Source organism: Rhamphochromis sp. 'chilingali', assembly GCF_963969265.1.
Source record: "Rhamphochromis sp. 'chilingali' genome assembly, chromosome: 1".
NCBI lineage: Eukaryota > Metazoa > Chordata > Actinopteri > Cichliformes > Cichlidae > Rhamphochromis > Rhamphochromis sp. 'chilingali'.
Window position 1 is genome coordinate 44,166,018 of NC_137929.1, and position 15,021 is coordinate 44,181,038.

A 15,021-nucleotide genomic window follows, 5' to 3' on the forward strand; every position below is an offset into this window, starting at 1 on the left:
CATGATCAACTTCACTTTGATGTCAAATGAAACAACCTCACTCTCTCGGTATTTTCCCATAACATGATGTGATGGGCTATCGGCACAAACAACACACGTAAATCGAAGCAACACTCATTACAATGGTCTGTGAATACACAACCAATGCAGATGTTCTTGTGTGCAGTCCTCCAAAAGACAAGACTTGTAGCCTCAGATCTAGTACTGCATTTGTGTAGGTACAATACTAGTTGATTGAAAAGTTAGACAAAAGTTGCTGCAGAAACATGAAAGAGAAGGACAGCATAGATGGCCTGAACTGAAATAATCAAACATTTTCTGTCTTCTCCAGTGCACAGGATAGGCTAAAGCCCCAACATCAGCACAAACACCAAGAAGGCCTGTTTCCCTCTTATTACACTACATAGGAGTGACATGTAGAGCAGGGGTGGGCAACTCCAGGCCTCAAGGACCGGTTTTAGTTGTGTCCTTGATCCAACACAGCTGATTTAAATGGCTAAATTAACTCACCAACATGTCTTGAAGTTCTCCAGAGGCCTGGTAATGAACTAGTCATTTGATTCAGGTGTGCTGACCCAGGGTGAGATCTAAAACCTGCAGGACACCGGCCCTCGAGGGCTGGAGTTCCCCACCCCTGATGCAGGTATTATGTGTGCCATGCCTTTAGTGCTCGATGCAGATCTTTATTAAAATGCACAGTTGTTATTAACAAAACACTGAGGGAACTCAGGAGTGTGAGAACCTGGAGGAGCAGAGATTACAGGGATGCTTACAGCAGTGCAGAGATAATGACTGATAAATCGAATCAAGGCAACTAAAGGGTCTGTTTATAGGCGATGATGAAATGAACTTGTTAGCCTGTGAACGCCGTAATCGCACAGCTCCTCGCACAACGGATAAGAGGTTTAAGTAGACAAGCGGTGTAAGAATAGACAGAATGTTGGGAGCAGGATAATCCTGTTAGAGCAGCCACACAGCAGACATCAAACTCAGACTGATACGGGCTTACAGCAGACACGCTCACGCAGGTAAACACGGTACGAGTGAGGTCACTGTCGTCAGTTTCCTCCTCGACATATCAGCTCCAAATGTAAATGTCTCACTATGCTACCACTCCCGAGGTTAAGCATAGACTGTTTATCTGGCACCCACCTTAGTGAAGGCCCAGTTAGACATTCAGTCTGGTGACTCTTTGATCAGGATCAAAAAGTGATAAAGCCAAAATGTAGTTGTTATTTCATGATAAAAAGATGCATTGCCTAAAAAGAATCTGGATATTTTGTGCATGAGAGGAAAAAAACACCAAACGGTACAAAAAGTGCTTGTTGGCTCTCTGCCAGTAGTGCCCAGGAGTATACCAGATGTAGCCACACAAAAATGTGTAACTGCTCCAGGGTGTCCTGGATCTACCCTAGGACCTCCTCGTGATAGAACATGCAGGGAACACCTCGGCATTCTGGAGGCCTCCTAATCAGATGCCTGAACCACCTCAGCCGACTCCTTTCAGTGTGGAGGAGCAGCGGTCCACTGAGCTGACATGTGTTTCATACACATGAAACAGGAAGCAGATTATTTAGGTTCTATCTACTTAACACACTCACATTCAAGAATCGTGAACATGCACACGATTGTTTGAATGGAAACACATGGATGCACACGTGCACAGTCTCACCCGGAGAGTCCCGAGCAGGTCAGAGAGGCAAATCAGACTGGCAGGATGCCCTGTGAGGGCTTAAGGATGCAGGATGGACTCAGCCTGAAATAACTCAGGTTCTGTGGGGAGTTTATTCTGCAGAGCTGCATTGCTCAGATCAAAGGAGGAATTACTATTTACATTACTTTAATGAAACCAAAAGACAAAATTGGGAGTGAGCAAAACTTCTCCATTTAATTTATACTCACATTTTACTCAGCTCCAATGTTCCCTCTAAGCTGCGCGCATGTGCAATTGCGCACTGCTGGCACGGTCTCTGCGCACAGAAAATCTGTGCTGCGCACAAAAAAAAAATCTAACCTGAATTGAAATTAAAATTAAAACGTTAACAATTCTGTTTTGCAGTGTTAGTCAGTAAGTGACTGGCTGCTCCTGTATGTGTTTAGAACGATGCCGCCTTATCCCATAGTCCAGCCAATGATGCGATTCACATTCGTATATACGCAGCTAATCAACGTTGTTGACAGGCTATGACAGCGTCCTTATGTGGCTGATGTGGAGTGAAGCCACGTTAATGACAACATGTACAACCATTGGAGATGTGAGCAGGACAGACGGAACAATTGACGGAAAAAATGTGGATTTTACACCAGTTTTTAAATTGTGTTGATAGGCCACGTAAAACCAGAGTTATGATAAAATATATATATATATATATGCAATGGGGTTTTTTTTCCAACGTTTATATTTACTGCGGGAAGAAACAGTAAAAACTGTGTTTTATAAGGAAAACGCTCAAAAGCACTCCCCGCCTGTGAGCAAAAACAAAAACCCCACCTTTTCCTATTGGTGTAAAAATATACCATGTCGACCAATCAAAACATGGCATTTAGTTGTTTAGAAAGCGGGACGTTTTAGGAGTGACGGCGGTGTTTTGAGATGTGAGACATTTGCGACGTTTAGCGCAAATCTTGTGTTGTTAGTGTGTAGTGTAGTCAATAGTTTTGTTGTGTGTGTCAGAACAATGAGGCGACTGCTGAATGGTACAGGTGTTACAGCAGTGATACATCTCCTGTTGTCAGGCCTGCATCAGGCTGTTGTTCTCCTTTATCTCATAGTGGACAGAAATTGTTTTTTGGAGTGGCACAAATAATTTGTGTGGCATCAGATTTGATGCAGAACAGCTGATTGTTCTGTAAATGTTGTGTAAATTTTTCTGTTTGAAATGTTTTTTAAAAAACCGCTTTGGCTGCATTTTTAGGTAAACAGCTGCAGTCACTATACAGGGTGGGCCATTTATATGGATACACCGGAATAAAATGGGAATGGTTGGTGATATTAAGAGGATTGTCAATGCAACCCTCTTCTCCCACTCTTCACACACTGATAGCAACACCGCAGGAGAAATGCCAGGGTAATCAATTGGGCAACATTGGTCATTATATACTGTATTTTGCAGACAGAGTTACAGGACTCTCTCCGAGACCACAGACTCATACTCATAATACGAGTCAGAGCTTTATAAAAAAAAAAAAGAAAAAAAAGAAAGAAAGAAAGAAAGTTGTGTTTTCAAAATTGGAGTTCAAGTGACTTTTACTTCCAATAGTGTTAACATACTACACAGATCATGAAGATTTGTTTAAATTTGTTTAGAGGGCTCTAAATAAAAGCTCTAAATAAAATAAAAAAAATAAATAAAACACCTGTTTTTAAGGTTTTGTAGTGAGCAGCCCTTTGATAAGTGCCTTGCTGACTAGCTGCCAGCTATTATTAGCTTGTGGCCACATGTGCAAGCTAGAGCAGAGCTACAAGGTAATTAGCGCAACAGATTGTGAAGTATTACACAGCTGTTTACACAGCAGGTCACCATTCACTTAAACTCTAACTTGTTTTTAGTTGCTAAACAGATATCAACCCATTCCAGCTAATAAACATGATAAAATTAGGCTGAAAAATCTTATCGGCTGTTTCTTGGCAACACTAGATGCTAGCTGTTTACTACGTGAAGGATTCACTCTGCAGTTTGTACAGCCTCTTCTCCTCCAGGCACTAAATAAAAAGGAGATCTTTACTCTTTAAAACTGGGTAAGTACGGTATAATTTAAAATAGTTTATTGTTGGTAAAGAACATGAAAAATCCAAATCATTCACTCATTCAAAGACTTTTCCTGGATCAGTCATACAAATATTTTTATAGTCAAACTAGTTAAGAGTCTAAAATCTCAATTAAGATTACACCAAAGTACTTATTTTTAAAGTGCTGATGGTAAACAGTTGCCCCCAAAAGAAGTAAAACATAAACCCCAACATATGGCAAGGTCTGACAGACAGTTCGACTCGGGAACTTTTTAAAATCTTCAGCGCTTTGTAAGCATGTATAATTTGATGATACAGCATGCAATGGTAACAGTAATGATCATATTTACCTCTAATTTTATGACACACTGAGTTGAAACTGATTTTCTCTGAAAACACACTACACAAAGAAACACAACATTGCGTGTCAACAGGAACGGGCTTTATCCACTGAAAAGATGTCACCTTTTGATGATGTGCCTTACGCTGTATTTGATCTGTAAGCCGGGGCTTACTCTTCGGTCCTGAGTCCTGACGTCTGCTTGGAGGTACAGTCACTCCTGACATTTGGCCATGTTTGCTGGCATCACAAGCCAACCGTGATGGGGTTAGCAGCTTGCACTGGAAGCGCTTGCTTGTTTAAAGTAAACACTTGATGATTTAATAGCTAACTGTGGCAGCAGGGAAGTGTTGCTTCTCACAGAAGGGCAGCCAGATTAGCAAGACGTTTAGAAGAGGTTCAAGCGTTTAGAAGAGGGTTGTGAAGTAGTGGGAAAAGTATCTACATGTTTTCTTTCATAAAGGCTCAAGGCTCATTAACTAGTAATGTTATATATTTGAAGTCACACAGATGTAAATAATATGAAATAAGAAATTTGAGTTTTCAAGTCTATAGTTCTCTAGCTATTTGCATTATAGTAATTCTGCTATGGTTTTCCAGACTGTTAACACTAGTGAGTAAAGATGAGTCCGATGCTGAGAGAAAGCAAGAAAAGAAGGGAGTAGACAGAAGCTCAGCAGATGTTCACTGAGTCCTTGATTTTACTGAGGAGGCAAATAAGAAACATATCAGTGATAAACCTACAAGATAGAGACTGAACTGTTGCTGAACTGGGCTGATCTTGTGCAAGAATCTTGGACTGACTACTGGCTCCACTCCATCCCTCCACAAATTTAAAAATATTAAATCTCAAGAGTCCCATCTCCTGGTTAAATAAACGTTAAGAGCTGAAAAACAAAATATGAATACAGAGGAATCTTCACCAAAAACAGAACTGTTAGAACAACTTAATTATAATTGTATTATGTCAACTAGAACACATGATTTAATTACGTTTTTTTTTTTTAATTAACTCTGTCAGATCAGCCCAGCAGATTTCAGTTACACACAATGCACAAGTGTGCTTTCACTTAAATAAAAACAGCAACAAAATTAGAGTAATTTCAAGTTATAGATAGAAACCCAGCAAATACACCACCATCACCAAAGCAGAAGACTGAATTAGAATCATTTAAAACACTGCACTAACTACAACCAAAATATCTCTTTTTATAATGTGTCTTAATATGTGCTGAATTGTTGATAAAAAAAAATCTGCCAGGAAGGGAGATGCTTGTGTCAAAGTGTTACAGTTCAGGAATTTCTTTTCTTTTCTCCCTAAATACGTCTGGTACTCGGGTCAACATCTGTTACTTAAAAAAACAGAGTGGATATATTTAGCAGAGGAACAGCTGGGTGATAATATCCAACCTCCTGGAGCATTAGACTTTAAAAACACAGGCTGTCCTCTGTAAAGTATTTTCCTAGGAATCAACAGTTTAAACTATTGCTTGGGAAAATTACATAGAAACTACTGGTTCACTGCATTATGATCAACCATACACGAATGCCAAGCAGATCACAATTGTCACTCTGTAATCCGTTACTTGACGCAGTCCTGCCTTTAGTAGTAGAGGAGCAGAGCCAACAGGAAAGCTGCCAGGTCCCAATGTTCTGTGTTTTCATTAGCAGGGTTAACTAGAGCTAAGTCACTGTGTGTACAAGGCTGGAGGCAGGCTTTAAAGAGCTGCGTAGACAGCCAGTCAATGCATGTGCTGTGTAGTGTTGGGCATTTTGGCTCGTATCTCGCCCTGCTGCGATAATCACCTGAGAAAAGAGAACATCTTTTTCTGAGAGGTCACACTAACATCTGATTTGTCACATGGGTTAGAGCAGGAAGATGAAAGAAGAAGTGGAGAAGGAAAAAAAACACAAGAAGAAGGGAAAAAAGGTCAGGAGCAAATCAAAGAAAGCCAAAGAGAAGATGAAATGAAAAAATCAATACAGAGAAGTACAAAAAGCCTCAAATTTGTTTTGTTCAACAAGCAAACTATCTGCTTCTCTAGTCTGATGTTATTGGTAATTTCAGGGTCTAAAAAGTTGCTTCAGTTTCCATAAACACAAACAGTGAAACACCATTAAGAGTTAAAAACAGTCCAAATTCTTTCAGCTCCAATAAAAAGATTAATGTGGCTCCCAGGTGTGACAATAAACTTTAACATCTAGTCATCCTTAAAAAAAAGGATCTATGATGTTTAGAGGGGCTAGAAGTTTGGTCCCAGTAACACGGTCCAGGTCTAAGGACCAGTTGGTGAACATCTGGCAACCACTGGTCGTTAAGCAAAAAGTGTGTATTCCTCTGGGATTATGTATTCCCTGAGTGCTATTAACACAGGCCTTAATGCCAGTCACCATCCCCCCCAGCAACTGCTGGTTACCAGAGGAAATTATGTAGTGGTTGCTGGCAGTTGCTAGTGTGAAATTGATCGCAAACAGCAAAAAGCCGGCAATCACTTGCTAACTAGTTGGGGAATGCACACCTATTTATGCCACCTATTTGAGGTTATAAGATGATCGCTGATTGGTTTCTGGGTTTGTGTGACTGAGGCCTTGACAGGAAGCCAGCTAGCTAGCTAGAACTTTGCTATAAATTGCTATAAATCTGGAAGTAAATGAAGATGGAAAACCAAATATCAGTGATGTTTGGAGGGTTAGTGAAGTTGGGTTATAGTTGGTTAGTAGGAGAGCTTTGGTTAGACTAATATAAACTATTGCTAATATAAACTAACGCGGCAAACCGCCGTTAGCGAGTTATGGTGGATTGCCCCGTGCGTGGGTCGATCCGCCATAACTCGCTAACCGAGGTTTGCCAAGTTAATGCAGTTATGGCGTTAACGTCATTTTAACGAGATTAACACTGACAACACTAATATAAAAACATGAGCACTGGGTAGGATGAAGGTTAAATTGTCTTCAATAAACGTAAACGCTGAGGGTCCTTGATTGGCACATTCAAACGCCATCATATAACAGGGAGGAGACACCAAAAATGGACTTTTTCGTACATCTGAGATGAGCCCATCTGCAACATAAGGTTAGTCATTACCATGTTGATTGGTTTGGATTACTGGCTATGAAAAAGTCTTTAATGGTCTAAACCTTAGTAGGCCTCTGTGTGATTATTCCATAAGCTCTTCAATGTTTTGTTTCCAAGGCTGTAGTGTGCACTGTAATTTTTAAAATCTCAGTCGAATGATGTGCTACGCATGAATAGCGCCAATAAAAAGTAGAGGCAGAGAATGATGACCAAATACGGGGCTTGAGTCTACAAGAAAAACAACAGAGCAGCATGTTAAAAATACAAGCGTCTCATCCAACACAGCAAACGCTTTGACTTGGAGAAAGTGTTGTTATCGCATTGCTTAACAAAAAGATTGCCAGCACCATAGCCCCAGGAAATTAAAAGTATTATTTGATCTGCAGAGATGAGACTCTGTATATCTTTTACTCTTTTTAACCACAATGGCAAGGTGGCAGTTCAAAAGAAATGTGGAGGAAATCAAAGCAGAAAGTCACGGGTCCCCTCAGAAAATTCAAAGGCTTGAAGAAATATGAAACCTTCCTCCATTTCTGCTGAGAATGGAAATCACGTTTAGAACTGGATAATATCTGATCCGGCAAAAATAATCAGATTTCATACTACTTCACACCGAAGGCCAAGTGGACTCAGACTCAAAAGAGCAGGCTTTCATGGACTTAACTAAATACTCCAAAAGAGGGGTGTGAGGAAGCACACATGCCACAAATGTAGATCAAAGATCCAAAAACCAATCCATAATATCCAAAAGTTCCAGATTCAAATCCCTTTTCCACTTTGTTTGTACCCAGAAAAACACAATTATAAAAAATAATGTGTGCAAATGGGGTTCTTCATTTTGTTAGTCTAACTTTGTTAGTTTCTTTGTGTTTTTGGTTTAAATGTAATCATTTGTTGCAAAAAAAATCCCAAACATATTGTAGATGATACTTATAGCTCTACTAAAGAAGTTAAACTTGCAGTTTGTTCATTCATTATTCACTTGCGGTTATAAAAACAATGAAGCACCAGCTAAGTGAAACTTCCAGGATTTAGAGTTCATTCCTGATCCACTTGTTCTTTTTAAACAGTGTTTCAAGTATGTGTGGCCATTAGTGGTTAGTGGTGGTAAAAGCCACTGGACTCCAGTGGTGTATGTGGTTATGTAGCTTCAGCGGACAGAAGGGACATTGTGTTTGATGATAATATTTAGCGTAACAGCCTGTGGGGAAACACATTCACAGTTTATAGCCGCAGACGGGATCGTGTTTACCCACTTCTATGGTTTGGGGTTTCATGAACTCACCTCGCTCTTTTTTTTCCTTTGAAAAGGAGTCAAACTTCCTGCGCAGAGATTTTCTTCGCTTGTGAGTTTCTGTGGGAAGAAAGAAAAGGTCACAGTCAATACAGTTTGTGGTGCTCAAGTATGTGTTTGCTTTAGTTTGAACAATGAAGTCTGTGTCACAGTCGGTCTGGGATGTCTGTCTTTTGTTACTGTTGTACATCAATGAGATGTGCCCATCACCAGCTTTTATCTGTACATGAACCCAAATACTACCATCCATCCATCCATTGTGTACTCCTTACTATAGAGTGAATTAGTTTAGTTTTACTTCATTTCCACTGTAGATTTGCTTTTTGTTTCAGCAGTCTGTATTAAATAGAAAAAAGTCTTTATTTCTGAAAATTATTTAGTTTTTGTAATTTTTCTATTAGTTTTAGATTTTTTTTCTCTTTTTATAATATGATGTGTGTTGATCAGGGAAAGAGTTACAAAGTTCAGAACAAGTTTCATGACCCACGGAGAGAACACTAAACCCCCAAAAAAACTGTGTATCTAAAACCCAGCATTTAAAATTTTTAACTAAATAAATTTCTAACAGTGTTACAGCATTATGTAAAATTGTCACAATTTTTAATGTACTAATTTCTGATTATGAATAATTATGAATTTTCCTTTTCTGGTGGGTTTCTTAAAACCTGATTGGTGTATTGACTGTCCTCGTCTGCTTCCCTGTATATAAAAGAAGTATTTCATTGGGACATTAAATTAGATTTAGGCTTTAAACAGCACTCGTTTGGATTTGTGTACATGAACACGAACTAATTAATTATATTTTAATGAGTCAAAGGAGCTTGCAAAGAAAAGCGTCTGGACTTCTTTAAGTTGCTTGAAGACGTTTCACCTCTCATCCGAGAAGCTTCTTCAGTTCTAAGGTCAAATGGTGGAGAGTCCCAGATATAAACCTAGTGGGAGAAACCCCCCACAGAGGGACAAAAGGACCCCTGATGATCCTCTAATCGCCTGAGCCAAGGTGTGAAACTGGGTGTGGGTCCCAATCAGCCAGAGTTTTGGGTGTGTTCATTGTGAAACCTGGCCCCACCTTATCATGCGAATTCCTGAGGTCAGATGGCCCAGGATGTGAGTGGGCGTTAAGGCGTCTGGGAAGGGATCTCAAAACTGGATTGTAGATGGCAGAGAGTTGGTGTCGTAAACCCCCGCCTCTGTTCAAAGATGGTCGCTCACAGTGGACATAGATGGCTTCTTTCACTCCTCTTTCAAACCATCTGTCCTCTCTGTCCAAAATGTGAACATTGGCATCCTCAAAAGAGTGTCCTTTATCCTTAAGATGCAGATGGACTGCTAAGTCTGTGTTTTGGAGTTTTGTCTTTCGGGTGAACCAGTTTTTGTCTGAGCGTGTTGCTGGGTCTGAAATGCACCGGGATGTCATGCTTGGAGAAAACTCTCCTGAGTTTCTCTGATACACCGGCTACATAGGGGATGACAATGTTGTTGCGTCTGTCCTTCTTATCCTCCCTCGCTGGTGTCTGGTCTTCTTTTCTGTGCCTCTTTGCTGACTTTAAGAACGCCCATTTAGGATAGCCGCACGTTTTGAGTGCTTCCTTTACATGTGTGTGTTCCTTCTTTTTTCCTTCAGGCTTAGAGGGAACATGTTCTGCCCGGTGGTGTTGGGTCCTAATTACTCCAAGTTTGTGTTCCAAAGGGTGATGGGAGTCAAAGAGGAGGTACTGGTCCGTGTGTGTGGGCTTCCGGTAAACTTAGATGTTGAGTTTGCCGTTCTCTTCAATGTGCACAGCGCAGTCCAGGAAAGGCAAACAGTTATCCTTTGTGTCTTCCCTGGTGAACTTGATGTTTTTATCCACAGCATTAATGTGCGCAGTGAAGGATTCCACTTCTTGTGTCTTGATTTTGACCCAGGTGTCGTCCACATATCTGTACCAGTGGCTGGGTACTCTTCCTTTGAAAGAGCCAAGAGCCTTCCTTTCCACTTCCTCCATGTAAAGGTTGGCTACAATAGGTGACACGGGGGAGCCCATGGCACAGCCATGTTTTTGTCTGTAAAAGCCTTCGTTGTACTTGAAATATGTAGTGGTGAGGCAGAGGTCTAACAGTGTGCAAATCTGATCGGGTGTGAAGTTGGTCCTGTCCTCCAAGAAGCTGTCTTCTTGTAGTCGTTTTCTGACAGTCTCCACGGCCTCTGTGGTGGGTATGCAAGTGAAAAGAGAGACTTCACCGACAAGGTCCAGAAACTTACCCTGGATCCAGATGAAACCATGGTGTCCTTTGATGTAGTCTCTCTTTTCACTTGCATACCCACCACAGAGGCCGTGGAGACTGTCAAAAAACGACTACAAGAAGACAGCTCCTTGGAGGACAGGACCAACTTCACACCCGATCAGATCTGCACACTGTTAGACCTCTGCCTCACCACTACATATTTCAAATACAACGAAGGCTTCTACAGACAAAAACATGGCTGTGCCATGGGCTCCCCCGTGTCACCTATTGTAGCCAACCTTTACATGGAGGAAGTGGAAAGGAAGGCTCTTGGCTCTTTCAAAGGAAGAGTACCCAGCCACTGGTACAGATATGTGGACGACACCTGGGTCAAAATCAAGACACAAGAAGTGGAATCCTTCACTGCGCACATTAATGCTGTGGATAAAAACATCAAGTTCACCAGGGAAGACACAAAGGACAACTGTTTGCCTTTCCTGGACTGCGCTGTGCACTTTGAAGAGAACGGCAAACTCAACATCTAAGTTTACCGGAAGCCCACACACACGGACCAGTACCTCCTCTTTGACTCCCATCACCCTTTGGAACACAAACTTGGAGTAATTAGGACCCAACACCACCGGGCAGAACATGTTCCCTCTAAGCCTGAAGGAAAAAGAAGGAACACACACATGTAAAGGAAGCACTCAAAACGTGCAGCTATCCTAAATGGGCGTTCTTAAAGTCAGCAAAGAGGTACAAAAAAGAAGATCAGACACCAGCGAGGGAGGATAAGAAGGACAGACGCAACAACATTGTCATCCCCTATGTAGCCGGTGTATCAGAGAAACTCAGGAGAGTTTTCTCCAAGCATGACATCCCAGTGTATTTCAGACCCAGCAACACGCTCAGACAGAAACTGGTTCACCCGAAAGACAAAACGCCAAAACACAGACTTAACAATGTGGTGTATGCTGTACAGTGCAGCGAGGAATGCTCAGACCTCTACATTGGAGAGACCAAACAGCCACTTCACAAGCGCATGGCACAACACAGAAGAGCCACCTCCACAGGACAAGACTCAGCTGTCCATATGCATCTTAAGGATAAAGGACACTCTTTCGAGGATGCCAATGTTCACATTTTGGACAGAGAGGACAGATGGTTTGAAAGAGGAGTGAAAGAAGCTATCTATGTCCACTGTGAGCGACCATCTTTGAACAGAGGCGGGGGTTTACGACACCAACTCTCTGCCATCTATAATCCAGTTTTGAGATCCCTTCCCAGACGCCTTAACGCCCACTCACATCCTGGGCCATCTGACCTCAGGAATTCGCATGATAAGGTGGGGCCAGGTTTCACAATGAACATACCCGAAACTCTGGCTGATTGGGACCCACGCCCAGTTTCACACCTTGGCTCAGGCGATTAGAGGATCATCAGGGGGTCCTTTTGTCCCTCTGTGGGGGGATACTCCCACTAGGTTTATATCTGGGACTCTCCACCATTTGACCTTAGAACTGAAGAAGCTTCTCGGATGAGAGGTGAAACGTCTTCAAGCAACTTAAAGAAGTCCAGACGCTTTTCTTTGCAAGCTCCTTTGACTACGATGACCTGGATGACTGAGAACCTTCACAGATATATTTTAATGAATATTTTATGAGACCAGGCTGGTATATCAAAGGTATGTGGTGGAGTAAGTATAAATGTATTAAATCCATACTTATAACCTTGATCATGGAAGTAATATGTCCTTTTAAACAGACACCACCAATCAGGCTCACCCTCAATACGACATTTACTTTTTCTTTTCCTCTTCATCTCACTTGTTATCTTCTGCTTTCACCTCTTCCTCAGTTCCAAGACAAGAGCAGAACCTTTTCAATAGACTGAGTCTGTTTAGTGTTTTGGAATAGCCCACTCTGTCTAATGGCCCTTGACATGCTGGATGAAGGGAGATTTGTTGTTGCATGTGTGTATCTATAAGTAAGATACAAAGAGAGGTAAATAAATCGAGGAAAAGTGTTTTGAAGATAATAAGTGATTGTAAAAAAATGCCAAAACACAAAATGAGCTCTGCCAAAAAAGATTTTAAGACTGAAATCTACTTTAGTATGAGAAAAAAGGATGGAGAAAAGATTTATGATGTTCCTTGAAAATTCAATTTAAGGCGACACAGTACGACTACGCGCCTGTTTTTTCATGCAATTTAAATTTTGACATTTTAAATATATTTTACATAAATGTATTTGTGACCAAAATACAGATATTGTTTAGTAAAGCTTCACGATCGTACCCCCCACCATGCCTCGTAATTTCATAAAAGAAATGAAATCATCGTATTATAGTCAAGATTACTGATTGTTTACCGATTTAAATTTTTACACCTAATACTTACACTGGCAAGCTAGCTTAATACATGATAGCTGATTGCTATACAGCTTTCTTTTTGGCTCCTGACAGTATTTCTTCAAAAAAAAAAAAAAACAACCTCTGTTTAAACTCTATGTCAACTAAAAGACAAAAACAACCATTTCAGTTACCTTAAGGTGCTTTATATTGTAATGCAAAGACTGTATAGACTCCTACACTTTCTATAAAGGTCTTGGCTCATATTTGGATAGATGTAAAACCTCATTTTCATAAATTTCATAAAACTGACAATGCAAACATTTGAGTGTACCTAATAATTTGGGGAAGATCTCTGATTAAATGTTTACCCTGCCTGGGTTTTTCCCCTTAACTTAAGTCAGAGCTGAAAAACAACCACTGCTGACATTTCTACTTCCTCTTCGCACTTTTTTAATAAAATACTGTGAACTACATCCCCAAAACAGAAAATCTGACGGTGTGTATGTTTTGTTACAAGTGGGATATTTTTTATTTTTAGGAACTCTACAGCCTCACACTCTGGCTTGTGTGGACGAAGCCTTTGTTTGCTTTAGCAAAGCTGCTGTTTAGAAATCACTAATTCAAAGTCAGACCTTTTCCCTATTAAGGAATCACTGCTGTTACCTTCATGGCAAGTAATGCTGCCCGGCCTGTTTGCGGCACTTTAAAGTACGGACATTCTTTTCCCTCTTTTTTCCTGCTTTAATCAAAAAAAATAAGAAAAAAAATGAAAGTAGCAGGGAGCAAATGAAGACTGCTGTGTGCTGCTGGGATAAAGAGGTCAAATTCTCATGACTGCAGGAAATTAAAGTTTATTTCCAAAGCACACAGCCCCTCCCATTGAACGCATGCCTCATCCAGCTGAGGCTGATCTGCTACTGATGAGTGTGTGCATGTACATGTGTATGATTACATAATGCACATTCACAGGGAGATAAGGTGACAGACAAGACAAAAACAAAGAGGGGATAAACAGCCCAGGCTTTGATGTTTAAAAGACTCTGCTACCTTCCTGCGCTCCGACTGAAGATGTTTGACGGAGGAAATCAAGGAAAATGATGCATTCAATGTCAATCACAGGTATCTAAAATCTCCTGCAGGCCTAATGAACAACCAGAAACATTTCATGCATGTTGCTACCTCTGCCAGATCTATTTTACAATCTATGACTGGCTGATTAAGAAGTTCAGAACCTCAACGTCACACTGTTTGTCTGAGCTGATTGTTAAACAGGCCACCTTTATTTATTACTGATGAACAGATGCATGGCTACTGTTTTGGATTTTATCTCCTAACCCCAGTTTACTATCCCATTTTGGTTGTTGTTTGTTTGTCTCTTCACCATTTTTGGCTGTGACTGATATTTGCAGCCCCTGAGATCAAGTGCACCGGATGCAGGGGGCCAAGGGACCACTGAATCCTTCCCATCTACTCCGAGACTTCTGGTAAAATAATTCTTTTAACTTCTTATTTGTGAGTAATACCACTGTGACTTTGAACTGAAACAATACTGGCAGGACAGATGCTGTTGCGTTAGCCGATTGTTAGGTTTGCTTAATTATGTTCTTAGAGCCTTAAAAATCATCAGATCATACATGCACAATGAACATGGCTGCAATAATATGCAATAATATGAGTCAATTGCCTCGAACAGCCCATACTTTAAGCAATGTTTTACTCTGTGGTATTCTTTTTTTCATGTGTTGCAGGCATAGGAACCAAATACAAAACTAACGTAAACATAAGCAGGAAACACAGAGGCAAGTAACTGACACTGGGGATGGGTTGATAGATGTTTCAAACAATGCTCCAAAGTGTGGTTAAAAACACCCATGTCACATGACCATGGCTACATGTCACCGTGGTCACCATGGTGACAGGTCTCTCTAATTACACTGACTGCCTGTATGCTCATTATATACTGCCACTTCATTAGGTATACCTATTCAACTGCTCCTTTACACAAATATCAGCTAATCAGCTCT

General features: G+C 40.8%; 1 protein-coding gene across 2 annotated transcripts in view; it reads right to left on the minus strand.

Annotated features, from left to right (window-relative positions):
- The window catches only part of arhgap36 (Rho GTPase activating protein 36), an 84,635-nt gene that overhangs the window by 14,857 nt on the left and 54,757 nt on the right, over positions 1–15,021 (minus strand). For both annotated transcript variants that reach the window (XM_080875002.1, XM_080875003.1), the window contains exon 3: positions 8,432–8,500. In XM_080875002.1, the coding sequence (XP_080731128.1) occupies positions 8,432–8,500 (69 nt within the window). The remainder of the gene's footprint in view (positions 1–8,431; positions 8,501–15,021) is intronic.